Source organism: Colletes gigas, unplaced genomic scaffold (assembly GCF_013123115.1).
Source record: "Colletes gigas isolate AHSC1104 unplaced genomic scaffold, ASM1312311v1 Colletes_gigas_Sc00018, whole genome shotgun sequence".
Classification (NCBI taxonomy): domain Eukaryota; kingdom Metazoa; phylum Arthropoda; class Insecta; order Hymenoptera; family Colletidae; genus Colletes; species Colletes gigas.
In genome coordinates, this window is record NW_025106647.1 from 3192551 (window position 1) to 3219360 (window position 26810).

Below are 26810 nucleotides of genomic sequence, written 5' to 3' on the forward strand. Positions count from 1 at the left end.
TTTACTATATTGTGAATCACTCTTCATCATAGTAAAATAAATTTATATTATATATTAATGAAATTATAAATAAATATTAGTAAAACACAAAAGTCAAATTATAAAATTTATCAAATTATATAAAACGCATTCTCTAAATTATTATTTTACAAAAGAGAGTGCATTTATTACTTCAACTTTTCTAATCTTGTGCATGTAATAGTTCAACGTTAAAAAATTACAAAAATACTTTTGCTCATTTGTTTATTTATATTATAACTACCTTTAATTTTCATCTAATTATATTCAACGAATAATTTGATTTTTGTGTTTTACTAATATTTATTTATAATTTCATTGTTCATATTTAAATTTACTATGATGAAGAGTGATTACGTAAAGTACTGTTTAGACGATCGTTGCAATTTCCGTTAATTGTTGTACCTCGTGTTTTGTTGTATTTCCGTAAATGTCAGAAGAGTTGAATCAACGTCACCGTGTACTTTAAGGTTTAAACAGTCCCATCCGGTAAACGGAAACACATTCAATAGCGCATTCGATGCATAACACTTTACACACGTAACAGAGTATGGTAAATGAATACGTAATTCTGTGCAGCGATTCATAGTTGGCATAAAAATTCATACACTGCAATAATCTGACGTTAATGCCTCGAGGGCAACTACTATACTTTTTTATTTATTTCAAATCGAACAATCTTCTTTTGGATATTAGCAACCATATTTATATGGTTCATTTTCCGTAATATGTAATTTTTAAGTGTTTCACACTTTAAAGTTCTGTAATATGAATATTTTTGTATAAGTTCTTCCATATAGGTATGTTTAAAATTTTATTGCGCTTTCCAAAATTTTCTTCTTCTTCTTTCTTCTTCTTCTTTGTGTTTTTTACGCCGCGTCGACTGCGAGGTCATTGGCGGCGGATGCGTGCTTGCGCGCTATATTTGATTATACATATTTGTTTCTTTGAGAAATTTTAAAGTGTCACTTATGTGGGCCTGAGCTGTAAGGGCTGTGTCCGGTTTTATCCCATATTTCTGTCTTTGGGGTTCGGTTCTTCTGCACTGGTATAGGATGTGGTCTACTGTGAGGGTTTCAGTGGGGCAGTGGCTGCAGTACGGTTGATCGGTTTTTCTTATTAGGTGTTCGTATGTTATCTTTGTGTGACCTGACCTTAGTCGAGACAATATGGATTTTTCTTTCCTATTTAAATTGCAAGTAGGAATTGGTTGGTAAAAGTTTTGTATTATATCATGTATTTTTGTTCTTTTTGTTGTGGTCCACATTCTGTTCCATTCTTCTTTTGTAGTTTTTTCATATGGTTTATGAGGTCTTGATACGGTATTGGAACGGTAGTTTCGGTAGGTGATAGGGTTGTTGCTTCTTTTGCTGCCGCGTCTGCTTCCTCGTTTCCCGGTATGTCTTGATGTGAGGGAATCCAAATAATATTTATATCGGTGTTGTAATTTTTGTCTAATTCTGTGTATGCTTCTTGTATTTTTGTTATGATCTCATGGCTATTGTTGCTGTTTGAGGTTTCTAGGGCTTTTATCACGCTCCAAAATTTTTTTTTTTTTTTTTCGTTACCCTTTAAAACTTATAATTGTTAAAAACTTCACAAAATTTACATCCATTAATAGTCATCGTTGTCGAAATAAAAATGATATGTAAATTATTTTGGTTTGTTGCTATTACCAAAATTAAATGTATATTACTGAATTTGTACGTGAACATTTGTTATTCGTTTTGTTTAGAGTATAATAATATAATACAAGCTCTAATTATTCTTCCATGTTGGTTCAAGTTGGTTTATTTTTAAACTCTTCAATTCTTCGTAGAAATGTAGAACCATGTTAAAAATTCAACCTGTAAAACTATTCTAATTATTCGTTAAACATTTTTTTGTATCATCACAATTATAGAAGATTCTCAGATGGCCAAGTGCAAATAAGACATCTTATAAAATAATTTAATATCAAATTAATTAAGCATAAAAATATATATTATATAATAAATAAATATTTAGAAGACTTCTACTAACAAGCTGTTTTAATTATCAAACTTTTCTACGTTGAAACGTACTTTCCTTGAGTTTAATGAGCTCAATATCAACACTTTTTCTCGAGCAGAGTGTAATTGAACACAACTGATTTCTATGGTTTGTCTGGTTTCGTTGTTAAAAGAACCAGAACAAGTTCAGCATACTTGTATTTATTACTGTCAGCCACAAAAGGAAAACAGACAACGTTCTCTTCGTTAATGGAGCCTAAAAAAGCGAGGTTTACCTTGAATTTTTACGAAGAACAACCGCAGACCGTATTGAAGCTGCAATATCCTTTCTGTGAAAAAAAATGTCAACTATATTTATCGAAATAAATCTTTAATAATAATATTTATGTATTCTTTCGTTTTATTTCGTTCTCGTAGCACATGTATTATTGCAATAACTTAACAAACTGTACAATATACAATGATGTAACAATTATATTTGGATGCGTAGTTTGAGAAAGAGATAATATATATTTTAAACGTATAACAATATTGCACGGTTTAAAATTTTACTTTGTAGATCACGTATCTTCATGTTGAATTGGTCCTAGAAAAACGATAACGAGGAATGGACGTCGAAAAATAAAGTTTCCATTTTATAAAATATAAGATCTATTTATGCATTCGCATACAATTGACATAAGGTGCATTCCTTACAACTGTTATTTGGCAGTAGGTAACATTCTTCAATTCTTCGAAAAGTTCGATATCAAAAATATTTTCTAAGCCGATCGAAATTTTTTACTATATTCCTCTTACCTAAAAAGCTAAATATTTTCCGTTATTGTAGGCAAATATATCGTTTAACTTTATTAGGCACGAACGTGCATGAAAATTTGTCGAACTGTGAAATCGATATCCTACAACGAAGCATTTCACGTGTACGAAGAAAAACAGCAATTCTTCTAATATCATTTAAATCGTGGATGTAATGTAATAAATAAGAACGCGGAATGATCTCAGTATTACTTATATGTACATCTAATTAATCTACGAAAATCGATGTTTTCTCTCAATTTCGACGTTGCATTGTCGCATTTTTCTGTTCTCAAATTTTTAACAAACAGTCCTTTGCGTTTAGTGCAGTCTTCGCTCAAAGTGCCGCTTCCGCTTCGACGTCCATAGGGTACTTCTTCGTTTTGCGTGGTTTTCTACAACGAATAAGGAAATTTCATAAGCTAACAGACTTTCATAAGTCTCTCTGAAAAATAAATGAAAACTCAGATGCATAAAATTCTTTAAATCTTTAACGCCCAAGATCCTGTATCAAATTAACCTAAAAATATTTAAAACGATTAAACTGATTTCCACAACTAGTTTATCGATTTCTATTTATCCAAAATTTGTGGATAAATATAATCATCGAAGAGCAAGTTACTTCAAGAGTACTGAAAATTTTACTGACTTCCCAAAGTCTTCGCCATCTTGAAGAGTTTCCGGAAGCGTGCATCCAACAGTTTCCGGCAACAAAAAGCAAAGCGCGGCGCCGATGAGTGGCAGGATACCGAAAAAGGCTGGGGGCAGCCACGTTTGCACTTGAGCCTGCGATAAAACATTGAAAACATTATTAAAAAACAGTACTAAAAATTAAATAACACATCGATTAAAACCTGTTTGATTTACGGCTCTTTTTGCATATTAATACAGTGATACTACGTTAATGTTCGCTAGCTTGACTCCAAGACGCGAACATTATCAAGGAAGGTATTCTAAAATTGTTTAGATAGTTACTTTTACAAATTGCACGATTCTCATATTGTGGCTCAACTTTAAAAATGTGCAAATATTTTAAAAAACAGATTATTCTAATTGAAGGAGTTTGGCTTAAATGATATTTTCGATATCATTTTGTTACTTTAGATATTTGCATGGAGCTTGTCATAAATCAACGGTTAGACTTCGAGTTATTTTTTAAAGTAAAGTAAACAATTTTCGATTTTTTGAAACTTTCACACTGGTGTAATTTTAATTTCGTAATCTCGAAATATCTTGTCATCATCCAACTTACCAAAGACACTACGAAAGGCGCTGTAATGGAGCCTATTCTTGCACACATGCTACTGGTGCCCACGCCTATGTTTCTGACAACTGTGGGGAACAATTCACCGGAAAACAGGTAAACTGTCGTAAAGGAGACCGACATGCCAACGATGCCGACACAGACTAGAATTAATCGAAGCCACGACATATCTGCAAACAAGAAGCATTATTATACAACAAATGTTGAGGTGCACAACTGCATAGACGAGGTAGACGAGTAGACCTTTCACCTTATGGACTTTCGTGGCCCAATCTGACCCCCATACCGACCTGAAAATTCGGAGGTGATTTTAGCGTCCTCTTATCATGGATGGCGGTCAGTTGAGGAACTATTCACTGAATTAGTATTTATAGGCAGATAGCTGTAGTGTGTGCGTAAATACATATGAGTTAACTATGATAGGGATTAAAAAACGCAATTTTCAAACGACCATAATTCCTACAATAATGAATGTATTTCATTGAACTTTATTTCTCGAGTAGAGCTCATGGATACCTACAAAAAAGTATTAGACAACATTTCCGTACAGCGTCACACAAATTTATTAAAAATCAAAAACGAATTTTTAAGAAAAATCGACGGGGTACCTTTCGACAAAAAAAAAAAGAAACTTCAAATCGTTCTGGAAATATTATTTTCGTTTGCAAGGCTCAATTACAATCATTTTTGGTGAATAGACATACCTACTAAATCCTACGCATTTTCGAGAAAAAAAATTCATTACCGAAAATATAATGTCTGATACCCCGAAATTTCATGCGAATCTTTAAAATGTCATAACTCCTGAACGGATTGAAGGATTTTAATGTTTCGAAATGCAAATAACGGATATTTTAGTGAAGAATATGTAGAAATTCTTGCGATATTGAAAAAGTTGTTCCTTGACCCCGTCAAGTTAGAAAACCCATATAAAAGTGGTCCAATTTTCAATCAGCCATAACTCATACAATAGTGAATGTATTTCAATAAAACTTTTTTTCTGAAGTAGAGCTCATTGGCACCAACAAAAAAGTATTAAACAACTTTTCTATAAGGCGTCAAACAAAATTATTAAAAATGAAAAACGAAGTTTTAAGAAAAATCGGCAAGGGGTACCTAAATTCTTCGACGAAATTGAAAAGTTTCAAATGACTCTGAAAAAATTATTTTCGATTGCAGGGGTCAATTACAATCATTTTTTACCAATAGACATACCCCCGAAATCCTACGCACTTTCGAGAAAAAAATTTTTTATCAAAAATATAATGTGTGGCCAAGAATGTTTCTGTAATTTCATTTTCTGTCTCACTTCATGTTGTGTTCATTTGTGTAACCTGTTGGTAATGATGCGAGTGACACAAAAATGGTAAAGGGGCTCTAGAGACCCATAAAAATGGGCTAAAAAAATACTTTGGGCGAACGACCTCGTATACCTCGTCTGTGGTTGGGCCACGAAAGTCTATATAAAGTGTAAAGTCTATGCAAATACCTCGTCTGTGCCCAAAGAGATCTATACTCACTGTCTGAAATTACGATAAGTAGGAGCGCAGCAATACCGGTCATCGAGTTGCTACAGATCAATGTGATCTTCCTGCCCAATCTGTTCATTGCCCACCAGGCGACGAAGTTTCCAGGTATCTGTATCGCGCCGGACACGGTGAAATTCACGAAAATATTGCCACCAACTTGTCCTATGTATTGTGACATACCAAACAGCCCCATCCCGCAGACGATCCAATTAAAGAAAATCGATAAAGATTTGATCCTCATGTTGGGGGTACGGAACAGGTCGAAGAACGAAGCTTTGTGATCCGATTCCGTACGCTTGGAATTCTGTGGAAATAGTTTGACGATTACCAAACTCCATTTTTTGTTATTTTTCTTGTTCTTGTTATTTTTTAGCTGATTAAAATTCGTTTCATTTAGTTCACGACCTATTTATTGTTATGTTTATAATATTCTGAAACTTTTTTCAATGTTTACTGATGATAAACCATCAACATGTGAAATGTAATTGTTATAATCCATGATAGATTTTCAAGATGGCAAATTCACTTAGAAAATTTTGCTTAGAAAATTGTCATTGTCACTCATTTGATAATATTTTTTTCTGACAATAAGATCCGGGAGAATCGAACTCGAGACCTCAAGAGAATCGAAGACAAGCGTCTAAACCAAGGAGCCACGGAGAGCTCGTACCATACATTGTCATATTTACTTATTATAAATTATAATTTTAATTAAATTTAAATATGTTCACGTTTTTAGAACTTTGGTATTTCACTAATTGTTTAAAATACTTTACCTGATGCAAACAGTGCTGCCTGACCAACTCTGGAATGTCCTTATTTCGTATCTTATTAATATTAGCTGCCTTTTGCAGGACCGTGCACGCTGCCCGTTGCTTTCCAAAAACTAGCAACCATCTAGGTGATTCGGGTACGATCCACCAGTAACTCAGAAGAATGATCGAAGGCAATGTGATTGCGATTTGCAGATGTTGCCAATGCCGGAACATAAATGCGAGCCCAGCCAGTGACATGTGACCCAAGCTAAATGGAATTTGGTAAAGTACTGTGATGGCCGCCCGCCACTGTGTACCAACGATTTCCATACCTGAAAAAAATTAAAAAATTGTTGCATCAAATTATAAAATCAGTGATCCTATTAACAATTAAAGTTTTGACAATTTTAGTACCGAAGAAGTCAAGATTTTTGTTAAATCATCTTGGCAATATAATAATAATTTGCATAAATACGAAAATAATACTGACAAAATCGATATCTTCAATGAAGTAATATTGAATTTTGAATAAATATATATATATAATATCAAATGTTAAACTCAGCTTAAAATTAAAATATATGGGGGAGTCTTTACCTGTTATTGGTCACTTTTACACTCACATTCTGCCATCTATCGGACAAAAGTTAAAACGTTCGCTCGTTCTCCGAAACTCCGGACAGTTCCAACAATCACACACACTTCAAAATCTTTGCTCGAAATATTCGAACTACAATTCAAAGTTTGAAAAACTCACTATATATTTATTAATATGTACTTGATACTTACAGATAACATAACTAGTAACCATCGTGCCTCCAGTAGCCAAGGCGCTAAGCAATTTCATAAACAATAGCGCCGGAAACCACGGCACGATGGCGCATCCGATACCGGAAACCAATTGAAGGACTACAGCTACCATTAACGGCATCTTTCTACCATATCTAATGGAAACGAAATTCGTACAATTTAGTTCCAACGATGTTCTCAAAGTTTATCGTACAACGTTTGTTTCAGAGTACGTTCGAGGATAAATAATAAATATTATCTATACCTATCTGCTAGATTGCCGAATATAATATTGCCCAAAAGCACGCCGAACATCAAAATAGATTGCTGGATATTGGCGTAATGCGTTCGACTGCATACTAAGTTCCACTGAAATAATCCAATCATAAACGAATATTTGTTTAGAACAGTTTTTGCAAGAAAAGAATATTCTAATTGGCGAATAACTACGTTGTAGCATTTAAGAATCGAAAACTGTGACAATAATATTTCTCAAAATTTGTTCAGCTTATCCGTGCAACTATTTTTATTTATGTTATGAAATTTATGAAAACATTTTTTGCAGTTAAAAGTCCCGAGTTTTATTGATATCTTTATCATATTTATAAAAAACATGTTATAATAATAACCAACATAGCGACGAAAATGTCATGGAGTCATTTAACTCTCCGAGTACTGTGCCGGAGTCACAATTGACTCGTCACTTTCCTCAAAATACAGAATCTAGTCTCTAATCATTCTGGCACGTAAAGTCGTTCCCCTAAAATATTATCACCCGTAGCTGAACGCCCTCTTTTCGTAAAAATAGATGACGATGAAAATCTCGTAACTCATAACTTGTAAATAAAGGTAAAATTAATACAAGATACGAACGTTTCCACTTACCTAAGACGATAGACATCGTCAACGATTTAAATTGCTTTCGCACGACATCCAGTACCGCCGATTTCGTTTATTATTTCGTCGAACGAACACGATCTATTCGCACGCATCGTAAATTTAAAAAAATATCGATCGAGAAACGATTAATAATAACACATTAACTCCTGTCGCTGTAATTCAAGTTATCGATTACCGCCGCTTCCGGTCTGTTTAATGAAAACAGAGGCCCGATAGATTCGACAATTACCTGCGATATTATCGTTTCGGAGAACGTGCTCCTGTCGTACACCCACTCCGTACACTCCGCCAGCGTACCATTGACATTGACTCTGCACTGATCGGACGATTCTGCGCGAGCTGGCGCGGTGCAGTTGAACTCTTGATGCGGCGCCATGAAGACGATGGCGAGCTGGTGCCAAGCGATCGGGAACTTGACCAGGGAAATTGCCAGACAGACGTAAATTTGCCATCTGCCAAGTGTACCCATGGCTTCCTGCACGGCATCGACCTCCTCCTCATCATAGTTGACAACTTCCTCCTTTCCATTAGAGACTTGCTTGCCATTCACGCCCGCTGCAAGAAAAACGACTTTTTCAAATTTTACTTTTTGAGTTTCGACAATTCGACATACTTTGAGACATTGGGGAGATCGATGACAGTTGTGACACTGTAAATATCTCAGAATAGACAGGGTGTTCGACCACACCTGGGAAATATTTTAATGGGAGATTCTAGAGGCCAAAATAAGACGCAAATCAAGGATATCAATTTGTTGATAGAGACTTCGTTAAAAAGTTATTAAAACATTAAATTAAAAAATTTCAAATCGTTTAAAAAAAATTATTTTCGGTCGCGGGGGCCAATTGCAATCATTTTTGGTGAATACACATACCCTCAAAATCTTACGCACTTTCACGAAAAAAATTCATTACTGAAAATATAATGTCTGACCATAATTGTCTGGCTACCTTGAAAAAAAAATTTCAAATCATTTTGAAAAAATTATTTTTAGCTGCAGAGGTCAATTACAATTATTTTTTGTCAATACACATACTCTCGAAATCCTACCCAGTTTCGAGAAAAAAATTCTTTACCGAAAGTATACTGTGTGGCCGGAAATGTTTCTATAACTTTTTAACGAAGCCTCAATCAACAAATCAGTATCCTTGATTTTCATCTTATTTTGGCCTTTAGAATCTCCCATTAAAATTTATCCCAGGAATGGCCGAACACCCTGTGTAGGGTATTTTCATCTTCAGAGAATAATGCTTATTAATAAACAATACAGTAACGCTTGGATAACTGCGAGTCATTTTCGATTGGATAAGTGAACTTTTCTCCGATTAAAATAAGACCATGATATAAATAATTTCTTTTTAACTTACTCCTAATAGAGTATAAAATTTCGTTAAATATGCAAATACAATCCAAGTTATGCATATCGCGTTTGGTCTTATTTTAATCAAAAAAACCTCACAAATATATTAGTAAAGGTAAAAACCTCATAAGTAAAATAATAGATATATTAGTAAATCTATTAATAAAAAATAAAAAACAAATAAATTTCACATTGTGCAATTCTTATTTATTCTGGGTATTTTTCTTGGAACTGGAAAATTAATCATGCTTTTTATAACTGTGAGACTTCGGTCCCGTGTTTCTCGCAATATTCAAGATTTGCAGTGTATTGTACATATTATAAATAAAAATAAGCATAAAATAAAATAGAATTGATATTGAGACTTATAATTTAATTATAAATTGCAAACCTTTTGAATAAGGAAATTTTAATGGTACAAAATTCAAGGTTAGTTGTACATTCATTAGCTAGTATGCAAATCCTATTATTCTAACACAGTACTATAACTTGAAAATAGAATAAAATAGGACACATGTTTGTATGAACTTTTGTTATTATTGTCTTGTGTAGAATCCATCACTGAAATCGGTCGTGTAATAAATATTAACACAAATTTTATGTATATAATGTAAAATTACATTTGGAACACACTCGTCCACCATACTAATATAGGATGCTATTAGACAATTGTATAGCAAATAACTTTTCAATATTCAAAAGTAAACTTTTCTTACTATTTAAAATTTTGAATTAAATATTCTTTCAGCAAATTATTGGTGATACGACTCTAAAGCTTAAAAACTCTTTCTGGTGTTCAATTGTTCCGTGTTTAGAATAGTTAAAAATGTGTTATTGTCTAATCGCTAACAAAATACAATCTTTCTTTCTTGTTTGAGATTTTTAATTTGGTGTTTTATAAAGAAACAAAAACGTGATATTATTGTAAATAAATATTTATAACTACGTTCGATAACAGGGTAACAAGTTTGACAAATATCGTGGGATCTTCGTGGGGGATTCGATAGTTACAATTTTAATTTGCTTTAGACAAAACAATCTGTCCCTAAAGAGGTTAAACTGATGCAAGAAAAGTATACTGTTACAGTCACTAAGCTTCGATAATAAATGCATTAATACAAACGTGTGCGTAAGTTATCCCCATTTTCTTTCATTAAACACTTTTTTTCACGCCCCCCTTTGGATTATAAGACACTGCCCCTCCCCCTCCTCCTTTGAAAAACAATGATACAAAGAGACCTTTTACATGACCCATACAGAACTGATGTAATGTCTCCCATGGGGACGGGTGAATCCCGCCCCTTCGACAACATTTATCTAAAACATTTCTTTTTTTATTTTTCGTAATTAAAGAATATAGACGCAAAAACAGTTTTGCCAGACAAAGTTAAGCCACGGAAAATAAATTCACGATAGTGTGTATATCTCCATATTAATAAATAAAAATTAAATTGTTCCTGAGGGACACCTGAAAGATCTTCAAATTATAAAAATGTACACACTGTTTTGAAGGTTGAAAAACAAAAGAAAAACGAAATATAATTAAAATATATATTTCATTAAGTATTCAAAACTTCCCAAACATTTATCGAGTCTTCGTTTAATATTATTATAGTATTACAAGCTTCTCAAGTTCTTTCACTTATTTATTCAAATATTAATCCTTGCCCTACTTTTAATAACAAAAACAGAAATGTAATGCTAGAAGATTAAGTGAACGAAAAAAACGAATATAATTAATAGATGGATAAAATATACGTGTAAATTCTAGCACGTGTTAAACGCATTAAAACTAAATGGCTGATACGACAAAATGCATGATTCACAACATCCTGCGTCGCACCGTCCTTGAACTAGCTCTTGAGATATTAATTCTGGATCGTTTGTTCAAGAATATTGCCACAACCTCGATCATTGCAATCAGAGATAATTGTTATTTAATTAAGAATGTCGAATAACGAATAAACGACAAAAACAACTCATTAAACAAAAATAGAACTTTAAATTAGAGGATTAAAAATCTCACTAAAAAGCAATTAAAACTACAACTATTCAATATAGTAAAATAAATGTCATAAATATTTTTTATAGAAGACATAATTTTATTTTTTAGAATTTACTTATTTTGTGAACCTTTAGACTGACCGAGAACTTGAACTAGATAACTGCCGATGTATCGTCTAGAACAATTTCTAAAAATAAGAAAAAATAAAATGTTTGTAACACGATGTAAATGGAGACCAGTTTAGCAATCAGAACATGTTATTTACGCATCGTTGTAAACATATTCCAAATAGAAATAAATGCGATAACAACAAAATATTATTGAATTGTTTTTCAACGATCAACTGTTTAACAACTTTTTCGTTCGAGCACATTTACAAATCAAGGACAGTGTCAGGGATTAAGTTTCTGTTTGTGTGACCTCTTTTACAATCGTCTTACACAAACACAATGACGCTGTATCGCATATGCAATTACGTTTGCACAATTGTATTTTCTAATGGCGAATCTGGCTTCCCATGGAAATAACTTTGGAATTAGCAATGTAAATTGTCTATAACCTTCTTGCAATATATATACATAGCGGGCAATTCGCCGTACAACAAACACACTGATTTCCAATAATCGATGTTCGTGGATTTCCATAGAATCCTTTGATAATTCATGTTTCTTTAAATAATATTTTACGCCTGTTTTGCAATTTTTCGTCGGGAGATACGCGTCAAACAATACTTAATTGTACTACACATCGATAAAAAAGATTATTTAAACTATTTAAACACTATATACACGAAGCAAATAAAATAAACATTTTTTAATGACTCGTCGATTTACTATACTTGCTTGTAACTTTCGTACCGTGACGTTGAAAAATTGAACTTGACGTTATTTGATTTATGTGCTTCTTGCATGATTTCAATGAATATTCTATTTAGAATTACTTCTTGCGGTCATCTACGATTTTTTGGTTCCACGTTGAAAACTTTTTCCCCCTAACTAACTTGTAACTTCATAATAAAATATTTAAAAAAATTTCAACGCACATTGATCGTTTTTATTAAATATATAGAAAATATAAAATACTTATTTAAATTCTGTTTATACATTTTTCATCCCCTCAACTTAATTTGCTATTATCTTTTTATAAGAAATTTTCAACTTTGTAAATTTTGAAGTTTTATTGTTACAGGCATATTAAACTGTAACGTATTCAAAATCAAAATAAAATAATTTTCCAACGTCTGTACAAAATTTTCAAATCACCTCGACTGTTATTTGCACACATTGTGACAAGCTGTTGCCTTAAAAAAATTTTTGAAATAGTAAAATACTCTTCCCTGCGAATTAATATTGTAAAGTCTGATCAGGTTGTAAATCTAAATCGATCATTATTAAAAAGTAGAAAAAGAATTCAAGTCTTTCTAATCCTTTCACTTTCCTTCACTTTCTTATTTCGTGCGATCGTTAACACGTTTGTTCTCGATATCTCGTTCAAAGGAATGCATTTTTCTATTCGAAGGACATCGCCACTGGCGTGCAACTTGACCGAATTGAGACTGGAAACACGAACAGAATGGAATTTAAATAGATACTAAAAATATGAACACGAACATACGTGTCCTCACTTATTCGAAAACACGATTTACATTCGTACCTAAATATACTCAATTACCTGTTGGGTAGATTGTTGCAAATATCTCGTGTCAAAACAGACGACTGTTTGAAATTTAAATATAAAGGTTCAAAAGAGGTTGAAATTTATTCGAACGTTCGGAGGAAATTTTGTGAAAAATGTGTACGTATTGAAAAATATATAGTTGTCATAGTTGTCTTTCTTATAAGTCAGACGAGTCTTAAAAACAATTTAGTAATTTTTGAAAACATTTTATAACATACGTACAACTTGAATTTAGACTAAACCACACGAATCTTTCAATATCGTTTTATAAATCTTTTCTTTAATTTTATTTTAGATCAGCAAACACAAACAAAGTACAAAATACAAGGTATAAAAGCTATAAACAACTTTACAAAGTTCAATAACGTAAATAACCCGTTATTTAGATTTAAATTCATGCTTTGAAAATTATAATAACAAATTTTATTTAAAAAATTTTCAAATAAATGGATAGTATATGTATCCATAAAATAAACGTGTCTTAATCGGCAACTAATAACCACTAATAACTAAGAAATATATATCTACACTTATAATAATTTTAAGCTGACACATAAATGAACAATTGTAAATATGACAGAGAATTGCTACTATTGTACCTTTTTAATGAATTCTTAAAGAATAATGAATTATTTTTGCATTTTTAAAGAATAATAAATTAGAATATTTATTAATACGTATAGTTTATTTTCACAATGAATCTGACTGACCAATTAAAAGTGCTAAAGAGCATATCAGTATCAAAGGACAATGAGATCAAATTAATAGACATCATCGAATGTAGCAAACGAAAATAAAGATTCATCGACGGTAAACATATGTTTGATACAACGATTGTGAAGGCTAACTCAATCTAGCAATTAACAACGAGCAAGATTACGATTAATTGTCGCTTTAACGACTTTGACCTTTCCTTCTTCTCCTCTTCCGAGTGAAGGGTCAACAACGTTGCTCAACTATTAATCAGTTCTAGATATACATGTTCTATTTTGGCAATACTCATCTCACAAACGTTGTACAGATTCATCTATTTACGTTTGTATTATTGAAAATTCCTATTAAAAAGAAACATTATTTTTAAATATTGGAAATATTGAACTCTTTAATTCTCTCATAAGATTTTGCACGATTTCTAGCTATCCTATATTGTTGGTTATATTAATTAATAAATTTAAATCTCACGTATAATTTCTTATGATTTAAAGAATCTTTGAAAAAGAAATTTTTTAAAATACTTCGATCATAATAATATCTTTATTAAATCGTACAAAAGAAAAATATTTAGAATGATTAGTTTCAATTTATGAATGAACCTCAGAAAAAATCTAATATTTAGAATAAGTACACCTGAATAGCAATTATAAATTGCTTGTTCTATTTCGATATATAGAATATTTTAGTAACAATTGCCACTCACATATCCCATACAAATAACATAAAAGTATTTTATTTGTTTCTCTATAAATCTAAAAGCAAGAACATATGATTCCAGACTTTTAAAAAATCCTTTAACAGAATTCTTTAAAAATATTTAACTATAGTTACCACCTGTGCAATAATGATGAAGATAACCTCAAATCTATAGGCTATAATATAGATACGAGTGCACTTATCAGACTTTATACTTATCTATTATTTTTTTATGGATCATGGATCATTCGTGTAAGACCCACAATAGAGATATACACATAATTGCGTGACGTCCCCCTTCCTCCCTTCTATCGTTTTCTCTATAATATCGCCATTTCCTTCTTACATAACGTATTTTAAATTACGTTTACGTCTTTAATAAGATAAATAATAATCCATACGCATCTTTCAGCGATCTAACGGCGCAATTTCATCGAATCTGCTTAATTTGTGATCAAGATTGGTTGATGAATTACGTAAGTGATGTGTTTGCATTTATTCGCATGCGTCTTTGAAGATCCAAGATTAATCGAATTGCGCACTGCGCAAAGACGCAGAAGCCAAGCTAATAGCTGCGTATGTAGATGAATGAACATTACAAAAGATAAAAGACAGGGTGGGATATTTACTACATATTGATGCAGTGCTTACAGTCGATCTCTGTGCAGTAAATTTCGATTTATTTTACGTTTACAATAAATTAGCACCAGCTATAAAATATGTTTTTTTAATCTTTCATAGGCAACCTAGGGTTGCTGAAGGCAAGTTTCTATTTCTATCGAAGAAATTTTTACAAATTTCAGTTAACATTTAAAGTTAACTTGAAAAGTTAATTTAAAAATCAACTTAACATTTTTTACTATCAATTGATTCGGAAATAAAATTTCATACGATAAAATGTCACTACATTTTCCACGTATTTCTGTATTAAATTATTTTAAATTATTATTAAATGGTTTTGCATTAATAAAAGAATAAAATCGCTTTTCCATCAGAACGACAGGAGAGGAAATGAAAGCGATAACAGAATCCTTGGAAACATGCAGATTACCAATTGGAAAATATTTCCAATCAATGATACGCTCCAGTTTTAGTTTGTGGCATATAAATATAATTAGAAAGCTAAGTTTTTCGTTTGGTAGATACACTGCATATTGGAGGAACCGGTTATCAGCTCGCGAGATAGCGGATATACGAGGAACATTGTAATATTCTATAATCGTTCTTAATTGAGTGTCCCTATTTACATAAGAAAATCTACCCTTTTCCTGTTTAAAATACCTATTTTTTGGATTTGAAAATCCTCCATTCATTGCAATTCCTTTGAAATTTATCGCAATTCAAGTGTCACAAACTGTCGCCATTTTGTACTGGGAAAAGTACTTGAAGTAGCTATCTTTATGGAACAGTCAACTTTTATGAAACTCAAAGTAGAATCTGAACAAAACTCAGTGTAAATGTATGACCAGAAGTAACTGGCATAATCGCACTTGTTTTCCTTGATGGGAGAACGGATAGAAAATGATGATCAACGACAAACATCAGACAATGGCACGCTCAGACTTTTAACAAAGGGGTGTAACTAAAAATTATAAGATCTCAGTACAAAATTTTATTAAAAAAAGACTGTAAAAGTTTATTCAATATTAATATATGAAACAAAACGTAGACAATAATATGTATTCAGTTTTCCATTCTAATTACTTTTACTTTTTCATTTCAATATGAAATAAATATAATTGTAAAAAAATAAACGTGTTGGCCACCACACGTTTCCCGAATTTAACATCACCGTAATTTTTTGTTCGTAACGAGAAAAATACAAATATGAAACAGCTGGAAGAAAATTTTATTTTTCAGATCAAACATTTGAAAACTAAAAATACTCAGGGAAAAACAAAAGTCGTTTCTAATCATTTTTACATCGATACAAAAAATTCTCCAGTAAAAAATAATTTCGTCTTCATAATTAATCCATTCATTATTATCTTATGCAATAAATCAGAACTGTAATATAGGCACTATTGTGATATCTATTAAACGTAGACGTGATTCCATAAATGAGATCATACTAAATGCAAGCCTGTTCGATTAATCTTAAACGTCGATTTATTTAAAAATGTTTCCTATAAGAAAATGTCATTGATTTCTACTTACTTTTTCATGCAATTCTTTCTATTCTCAATATTTGTTTGCTTCCAATTCGTATAAAATAATTCTTGCAAAATAAAACCTTAACTTTGTTTAGTTTTTATGTATTTACAAAAAATAGAAATTTACAGTTAAATTAAATTTTTCTTTTGTTGTGTATACATAATTAATATTGAAGGTTACAGAAAGTATATTTTTTGGACTTTTAGAGCAACCTGTATACTTTTATATTTCGAAAATTTAAGTTACATTTATAATTATTTCACGCTTTCTATATTACCATATAAATTGTTTGATTTGTTTTAAATGACATTATAATTAATTAGTTTAAATTGTGATTTTGTAAAACGTAAAATAGTTAATAATTTGGATAAGTTAAAAAAAAAAACGAGAAATTTTTTTAACGTGTGTTACTTATTTTAACTTCGAGCACATAGAACGCCAACATGTTCATACGTTTGCAGTTTGCGCATATCTAGTTTTATATACCGTTACTCGATCGATCTCCTTTCATAGAGCAATTATTTTTTTGCGTATTGCAATCGTGTAAAACAAGAGTAAAGAAACAGGGTAAATAATAGGAATAACTATTATTGAGTATATAAAATGTAATCTAACTGCAGTTACCTCGGTTATCTACTTTGAAAAAGTAATTGTACTGTAATTATACTATAATTATACAGTATGTATACGGTTTAATTGTTCACGATTACGATTACAAGACAATTACACGATAATTACTGCGTAACAACAATATAATTACAGTGCAATTACTTTGTAAAAATAATCGTGACAAATGTATTTAAATCATATTTCACTAGTTTTGATGTGTTTGCGATGACCTGTATTATAATTTATATTTTAGATATAATTTGTTAAAAACTCGTGATATTTACTATGGTGATTTCGACATATAGGACAAATTTAATGAATTATATTTAACATAATTTATCAAAATGTGCAACATATTTATTAATATTATATATTTTTTAATTCAAAGTATTTTTTAAAATACATTTTATACTTTGATCCATACACAGAATATCCTATTAAATCTAGCAATAAAAAGTTGAATAAAATTCTTTTTGTTATCAAACGGTCAGCTATTAAAACCAAAAAAATTGATACGTTCTAATACCAAGATACTCGTTAACGGTGTCTGATTGTTTGCGTTTAGGTTGAACGTTCCGATCGTGACGTCGTTCGAACATACGGTTAGATGCGTATAAATCACGTGTAAGATATGCAGAAAATGCAACGAACGAACGGTTCACTTCGGTGACTAGTAATGAGATAGCAGTTACATAGAAAAAAAACTACACGAAGTTTACAATTAAATTGTTTACTCCAGATCGATTACCGTTCATTTGCATTCGTCTCTCCTCCGCGACGAAGACTGCCTTCCACATAGTCACCGTTTTCTTATGCAACAAGTGGGTGTGCGCCGGAAAGAGACGTTGGATTGGTCGACGGCGAACGAGCTTATCGCACATTCGTGCCTCGATACGCTCGTTTACACATGTTTCGCGTGTCAACAATGTCACGCAAAAACGACGTAAGCACGTCACACGCGCTCACGCTGTTCACCGTAGCGGATAAAAGTATCCCGTTCGCAGTTGGGAACTCAGGCGGAAATGACAATTACTGGTTAAAACTCGACGATAAGACTCGAAGAAGGAGCAATTAAGAAATTATTAAATAACAAACAAATCTTAAAATTCTATTCGTGCTCGTTAAATGTTTACTTAAAACGATCCATAAATTTTCGTAGCAATAAGATTGTCAAAATTTCGTACATCCAAGTGTTACAATTTTTATTTATTATTTATTTTCTAAAATGAAATGTAATTCGGGTAAATGGAACTTTTGTCAAAAATTTGCCAGCTTAATTGTTTAAATTAGAACGAGATTTACAAAATACCAAAATTTATATAAAAAAAAATATTGAAAATGTTAACTCGTATATTTTAGCGAAAAAAAAAATTATATTCGTTTCGTGCAATTCGGTCAGATGTTAGAAAATTTCGTTTTCCGCTTTTGCGATCAAAAGTATATGTTTCGTTGTAGCGTCGACAGCTACAAACAGAACTTTCACGTTTGACCACAAGAACCGGATGGAAATGTTAATTAATGCTTAATACTTGCCGACGTGAAGTGACAGAGAAATCATTAAGCCAAGGCTTGTCAATTTCCTGATACGTTGATACTTGCAATTATAACTGTATCTCATAAATTTTGTACCCTTTAAACAATTAAAAACTTTAATATTCAAAGATAAGAAGAGTTAAAATTTTACTACGTGTATGGTACAATTTTGTATGATTTTCTAAATTCGTTATCTTTTTCTCATTTGCCTGAAATATACCCGATAATCTGTTTAATATACTTCGCACGTTTTAAACTGTACAATTAAAAATTTTAATGTTCGAAAGATAAGAAACGAAGCGTTAAAATTGTACTATTTACATTGCACCGTTCTTCGTGATTTCTTTTTATATTTACATTTTATTTGTCGCTGTCTGCTCGAAATATTCCCACTACTCATAAAATATTCCAAATTGGACTCACTGTTTTCGTTAAATAAAGAATATTCAGCAGTTAGGAAACTCCCTGAAATAATCGATACGGTCAAAGTCAACGCGAACTTGCACTTTATTGTCTGTCTACTGTGTAAATTGAACCGATTAAATCTTACTCGTACTTTGTCCGGGTAGAGTTGAACAAAGTTCCTCGGCGAATGAATCACAGATTTTAATAATTAAAATACACAGTCTGAGACACAGTTTCTTCATACATTTATGCATGAATATATACAACGAACAAAAACGAAAAATTAAATTCGATAAAAATAAACTATATTAAATATATATTTAATCACAGGATATCAATCATTGTGAATAACTGGAACGCTATTGTTAAATTCTTTTTCGAGAAAAAATGTTGCGAACTAAAATTAAAACTGGAATTGAAAGACAAAAAGTTTTCTGACGTTGAGAAAATGCTCACAAAGGAATTCCCGTTTTAAAATCCATTTGCATACGTATAGTTAATGCTACGTTCTTGTTCAGTTATTATTGATTACACATGCTGTATTGTTTTCCAGGTGTTGTTGGTTTTCCTTAACAATTCGCTAGAATTGTTATTCGAGCAGATTACGTAGGCTGAATTTGCATTCACGGTACTTCACATAACAAGTGGAATGTCATGACTTTGAAATGCCCCCCCTAGTGGAAAAGACGACCATCGATTTAATTAATCGATTATGATCGGAACTGTGGTTGAAATTCGAGAAACGATTCTTAAACGAATTAACCGTTAAATCTTATGTGGGATCCACACACTATTGTTCCTTTCTCCTTAAATTCGTACACTATTGGTGATACACTATAAACCTTTCCATTTATTTTTAGCTAATGTTGTTTTTGTTACACTGTGTTACTTTTATTTATGAAATAGCTTTTTCTTCTTTTTTGTTATATTAACAGGCTATATAGTAATATTCAATTAATTACTAAACTGATAGGAAGGTATAATTATAAACAATATAATATAACAATGATTGCCAATTATTAACGCGATGTTCAAGTGGTCACCCATCCCAAAATACTCGATCGATCGCTCCCAATGCAGCTGCACTTCGATGATCAGACAAGGAGCCACTGTTTTAAACATGCTATAACCACTAACAAATTTTATATTTCATTTATTCATACATAACCCTTAAATATCTCAATGTACGAAAAAATGGACATTCACCAGTTTCAAAACACAAATCAAAATTTATATTTTAACAAAACCATTGTCTCGTTAAAATGGCTTAAAAATTAAATTTTTAGTGAATCGTTAAATCTTATACCTATTTTTATCTTGACTATACAAGCATAGTTTAAAAACGTTTGTAAAAAGGTTAATTAGATGGCATACCTTTCATTAATAATACACGCTGCATAACCTACAAGATTATTCCCAAACCTATTAACTTAATGAGTAAACAATTGCAACGACAAATAGATACGAACGATGATGCCTTGAAACTGAATATTGAATTTCTTTAAACACGCAATTGCGGTTATAATACAGTTTCACTTATCGCCGTTGTATAAATTTCATATTTGTTTTAATTTTAATAATTTGTGAACAGTTTACGAAACGCGTAAACCGATACGCTCAATGATGAAAAATGAAAATACATGAAAATGTTTTTTTAAACTAGGTGTTAAATACTCATCGATCGAATGTATAAGAGATAATCGTGCACGTTCGTGTCTGCCTAATTTACGATTCTTTTCAATTGTTTTGTTTACGATCAAAGACTGTACAACGCAATGAGACGCGCATCCTTATCTGCGCAAACAAGATGAGCGTAAATCATGATTTTAAAATTCGAGGAACGATTAAACTAACTATTTTCACACAAATTGCGTCAGAGCATCCTACATAAACGGAACACTTGAAAACAAATGAGCAATCGACGAGTAGAAATACCAGTTTTCCTTCAACTGAAACTCTTTATCGGATGCGTCGCCATCTTATTATCACAGAGGAAAAAGAAATAAGGCTTGCACACCGTTCTCGAGGGGGAAGAGATTAATGATTCTGGAAATTACAACGGAAAATGAATTTTCCCGTTTAAACCAGTTCCGAGGAATTAAGAAATCCATTCTAATCCTTGATATCGAGGTACATATTTCTAATGCACTTCTCAGACGGGAGGATTACGATATCGTTTTAAATAGTGTTATGAGTACAGTAATACAAAATAATATTAACGAAATAAAAATTGGTTAAATAGATGATCAACTTATGAATGGATCAATTTTCTTTTTGTAATTACATATTTTTCCTCAAATACATATTACAAAATAGTAAGTGGGACTATAATAGCAGTAATTTAATGTAAAACGGTAAAATAATGGAGAAAAAATAAAAGACCAATTGTCAATAAACGTGACATTTTGAGAAAAATGTTAAATTAATAAAAAGTCAATATTAGAAACGATCAATTTGTGTTGTAAGAATGTATTTATATTTTTAAAATTTTTTAAATACATTATTAAACATAGAACATAAAGGGAACAAAGTTTGTAATATTCGCTAAAAGAAAAAAATGGGGAAATGACTTCTTTATGGATGAAACAAAATGTAATTGACGATCCAGACAGGATCATTATTGTACGATAAATGTACGAGACATGGCGGTATATGGGGTTGCAATTGAGTATAATGAAAACAGCGAAATAAAACTTGTAAAAAGGAACGAATAAATCTTTCCATTTATTACTTTTCCAATAAAATTGCATTATGGACTTAATTTTGATCTACGATGCAATAAAATCTTCTACAGTATTTCGTATCTCGTTTTATCGTCTGCGTTTCACTTGTACGCTTGCAATGTCCGTTTTTTCCAGCAAACAGGATACCTAACCGTGTCCTCTGGTGTACCTGACGGCCATTTTTCGTTTCACAACCTACCAATCCAGCGACCTTCGTTCTTCCTATTAAGAAAGACTCTAATTGTGCAGTTTCAGGTTTCCTTTCGTCTGTCGATACTTGGCATTGCTGCTTCAGTTTCCTCCACAAACTAAATATGGTGTTTGGATGAACCTCGAGTACCATTTTTCATTTCTGTTCTACTAATATCCTGCATATTTCTAGCTATTGAATATCCTATCGACAGTACCGACCCTTCGTTAATATAAAATATTTCTGTCGCTAATTCGAATAATCTCAAAAGTCTTTATCAGAAAAAAACATAAAAATGGCCCCACTCAATTTAAAGAACAATATTAACAAAATTTTTCCTGTAATTTTGAAGTACAGATCAAAATGATCCAGAATATTTCTGTTAACTTATTAATTCCGAAAAGAATTTTAATTTACAAGAAATTGTTTACATCCCGACAGTCTCTCGAAAAATTGGGAGCAGGATTCTTCGATAATGCGTCCATACCGTTTTACCCTTTATTACGTTTAAGTATAGCAAGTGACGAGGAAACCAGTTTTGAGCAAAAAAGGTGATCGACAGTTCATGTGAGCCCTGAAATGTATGGTAACCTCGAGACAGTAGAAATCAACCTTCGTTCAGAGGCATGCAACTTCTGCTACCTTCTTGGGAGACTTGAATGGCCGTCACGTACTACGAGACTCTATGTATACGCCAAAGGCTTACTACGTTTTAACACCGATTCGTTGTAACGTACGCGAGGAAAACATTCGTTGTCATGCGAGAAATGTACGACGTTTGTTTTATTGATAAAGGCGTTGTCTTGCGAGCAGATAAATCTTCCAATTGAGGACAAGGAATCCCCCGGAGGCGACCTAATGAAATTGCAAAAGTAACCTACTTCGAGTGCAATAATTCTCTGATAGCGTAAAAATAGATTTCGAAAAATGTGAAAGAAAAATATTGGACATTTTGAAAGACTTCGAACTAAGGTTCATCGTGTTTGTGTGTTGTCAATGTTTAATGTTACTTACCAATAGCTCTACTATGGATTAAAATTTCTCTTAAATCGATCAATTTTACTATAAGAAATGTTTAAACCACATTTTGAACAAAGTATTTTTATACTGAAAGAAAAGTTATTTCAAAATTTTTTTTGTAATTTATTAAAACTGAAACGTAAATTTTTACCAAAAATTAATAGTAAAAAAACAATAATGTTGACGTACCATAATTGTTGGTTTGCGTATTCTTCATATCACTGCCTGGTTGTGCAGCTATTTCGTTTCTTTGAAATACGTTCACGTTTTATATTCGTTAATGTGTTATCTGTAACATACGAATGGTGGAAAATGTGTCAGTTTTGTGTTCGCTGAATGAATTAGCCTAATTCTCATTCTGATCCAAAAAATGAAACATACCTTTAGTCTAAACAAAAATCAGCTTTTATTGTTTATTCCATTTTTAAAATGGCTAGACGCGCATGATAGACGAATAATTCTATAAATACTCGCGTGAACTTTTATAAATGTCTCTTCTCGTCTCGAGTTATGCGTCGATAGGAATATCAGGTTAGTCGAAACAACAAAAAGTTAACCTTAAAAATCAAATAAAACGATAATATCACGACAACGTTATTGTTATAACAAACAAATATTATTATTAGGTGATCAATAATCTTCGTCTTGAATACCATTATCTACTAGTATTGTTTACTACCAAGATGTTTCTTCCATTTGATTTATACTATGAACAAATTCTCTGATCATTCACACTTATCGTGCGTAATTGATTTGTGATCATTATCGAACCTGTTTACCTCGTCTAAGACGTATCCTACTAAGTGGTTTGGTCAATTGCAAAATACGCGATGCATTCAACCAGTCGTCGATTTTCCTGTTTGAATATATTTTTTCTGAACATCGCGTTAATTAATTGCTGTCATCGACACTGTCGTTGTGAAAAACTGAGATATTTGATTTCGTGAAATCAGTTTTACCGTAACATTCATCGAAATAATAACTTAAATATATTGTGCCAGTTTCAAATATATACACACGCCAAGATTAACAGTACTTTCTGATAATATAGGTCCAACTAGATAACCTTCGTCTCATTTTCAGCTTCAATAGTAGTTCATTGAAGAAGAAGAAAGAATGCTATTATTAGCAATGTCTGTGTCTGTTCAAATAAATTCCAAATAAAACACAACGTGGCTTATCTGCGTTAGGAGATAGCTTTAAAATAATTAGTCCTCGATTCGCCCAACGAATTAATTATTCGATGCTAATGAAATCGAGGATATGATTAATTAACCCTTTCTTACGATTTGACGTGTCCACATAATTGTGTATGCTGTGCATATACGCTCCTCGAAGCAGAATGAAACGAATAACACTTTTTCCAAGAACCAGCAAAGTCACAACAGTTTACAATATTTACCCATGGTATTAATAAAAAACAATATATCCTCCATCTATTGCATATAACGTCATCATAATTATTCTTATTCCTTACTAAATTCTTAAAGAATGCGTCCTTCGTTAACCGACACTTCGACTTCTGATGTAACGCACATAGAAATGTTGTTCCCACCAACTTCATATAAATCAAATGATAAGATAATGATTATACCAATTGCTATGCGTACATATACCAAAACGCATTAAAAAGAAACGAAGGATTGCTCAATGGCTAAACTCCCGTGACGATGATTCGTTCGATTATAAAAGCAACAAGCGTAAACGCCCGTACAGCCAAGGCTAACAAATGTTTCGCGACGACAATGTCCCAATCTCGTTGAGCACCATTCGCCGTTAAGTCACCGCGTTGACAAGATCGTTCGAAAGATTATCAAGGTGTAGAAACAAACAATTATGCATTCGACTGTTGATCACATTTGAGATTTCAACGTGGGGAATCGTGGTTGAGACAATGAGCGGTTGCCATTAGAAGAAAACAGGTCAACGTCAGGTGTACGACCACCTGGCCTGAAAATCATTAATATAGTCTATCCTCTCGCCACCCCAACTCAAGGGTTGAATACCCAGAATTTTACTAGCTCTCTCAAAATTCTTCACATCATCGAGAATAGAGTGAGTAAATAACTCCAAACCTCAACCCTTAATTTTTAATTTAATTTAGCCCTCAATTTTTAAAAAAATTGCTCGAATAAGGTCTAATGCAGCTCTAAACATGATACGAAGTTTCCTATTGAAGTAAGAACTGTTTTATTTTGAACTTAAATGTTTATTAACGTAGGTGAGGTTTCTGCAAACATTTTTAAGGGAGAGGAACAGCAAAGAAAATCGTGAATGCATATGTCGCGCAACCGTTTCGAAAACGCAGCCACGTAGCCACTTATTACTTCGTGATTACAGTCATAATCACGCACGATGCTAATTACGGTTACATCGAGCCGTCTGGAATCCCCGAGGCGACATCGATGTGCAATTCGAGCCAACGATTAGCGATTTTTCATAGACGCGTTAATGGTGATTCGCGAACGAGGAAAGCGTCGACTCGATGTATTTAGTAGTGTTTCACTCGTTAACTGTTAGCTTTCTTCCAGGTATTTGCATAAAATTTTGTAGAGCTTGTTGATGAAATTGATTAAAATATTTTTTTTAAATTACAATGATGTACTGTGATCCAAATGACGATCTAGGAAACCAATAAAAATACAGACTCCATTTTCTGTTTAAATAGAGAGTTAATTTTGATGGTAACTTATTCTTCTAAAAATATAACGCTATTAAATTTATAAGAAAAATGTAAAAATGAATTTCTTTCATTAAAAGTTTGTCTATTACAAACAAAAGTTTCGATATATCCTGAACTAATACTAAAAAAGTTTTACAACAATGCGGGTCGTATTCACATAAGATATTATTATTGCATGCAATACATTGCTGCAAGAAAATTAACGTAATGAAAGCAGAGAGCATTTTTTACGCTCGGCAAGCACTATGATTAACATGGCCGACGATCGTATCGCGACGAAGGAAAACGTTACCAACGGGGAACGTAATTTACGGTTTGGATTATAAAATTGTTATAATTTTACAACGTCATTATTCATTTCGTAGAAAGAAATCAAATTCATTTGGTTTTTCTTCTTACGAACAGGTACAAAAACCAACACGTATCCGAGAAAGTTGCAAACCTGCGATTCAGTTTACTTTTCTTCAGAATGGAACTGCACGATTTGCAAGAAATTCATTTATTGAGTATTTTATTAGTCTAATTGAAGAAGAAATTTAATTTACCCAGCCTTTTTTATAAAGTTTTTCTTTTAAATTATACAAAAGTCATTTGTAAGCATTTTCATTCAATTTTCTTCAAGAAGCAATAAATTTTGAGAATGAAAAAACATTTCGACACGTTGATGCAATAAAATAAATACACTACAAAACATGATGTAATCGTAGATAACAAAATGAAAAATATGAATGATCAAGCACTTTCTTTTTGTTGATTTTATCTTATTGCAGCCGTTAATACCAAATATTTTGTGTCACGATGATCGATTACAAACACAATCATCGACACTGATTGCTTTATATTTGTGCGAGAAGAAAAATTGTTGAAAAAATAAAAATAAAAAATTCTTAGTATTAAATGTATTTATCAATTTGTGTTGTTTAATTTTGCATATTTATGTCTTGATCGATGACTTACTGTAATTATTATTTTGCTATTAATAACTAAATTTATTCTGAAA

At 31.9% G+C, this 26810-nt stretch overlaps 1 protein-coding gene across 2 annotated transcripts in view; it reads right to left on the minus strand.

The window, feature by feature from the left end:
* Window positions 1-2405: 2405 nt before the first annotated feature.
* Window positions 2406-26810, minus strand: part of LOC122400461 (organic cation transporter protein-like) — a 30640-nt gene continuing 6235 nt past the window's right edge. Inside the window, exons 2-10 of one of the 2 annotated variants that reach the window (XM_043401947.1) lie at window positions 23317-23416; window positions 8271-8596; window positions 7407-7510; window positions 7142-7296; window positions 6374-6684; window positions 5589-5901; window positions 4057-4238; window positions 3454-3590; window positions 2407-3199 (exon numbers count right to left, since the gene is read on the minus strand). In XM_043401947.1, the coding sequence (XP_043257882.1) occupies window positions 3142-3199; window positions 3454-3590; window positions 4057-4238; window positions 5589-5901; window positions 6374-6684; window positions 7142-7296; window positions 7407-7510; window positions 8271-8596; window positions 23317-23344 (1614 nt within the window). In that variant the 5' untranslated portion in view covers window positions 23345-23416 and the 3' untranslated portion in view covers window positions 2407-3141. Of the gene's footprint in view, window positions 3200-3453; window positions 3591-4056; window positions 4239-5588; window positions 5902-6373; window positions 6685-7141; window positions 7297-7406; window positions 7511-8270; window positions 8597-23316; window positions 23417-26810 lie in introns of both variants that reach the window. The other variant, XM_043401948.1, reaches the window with a different exon arrangement.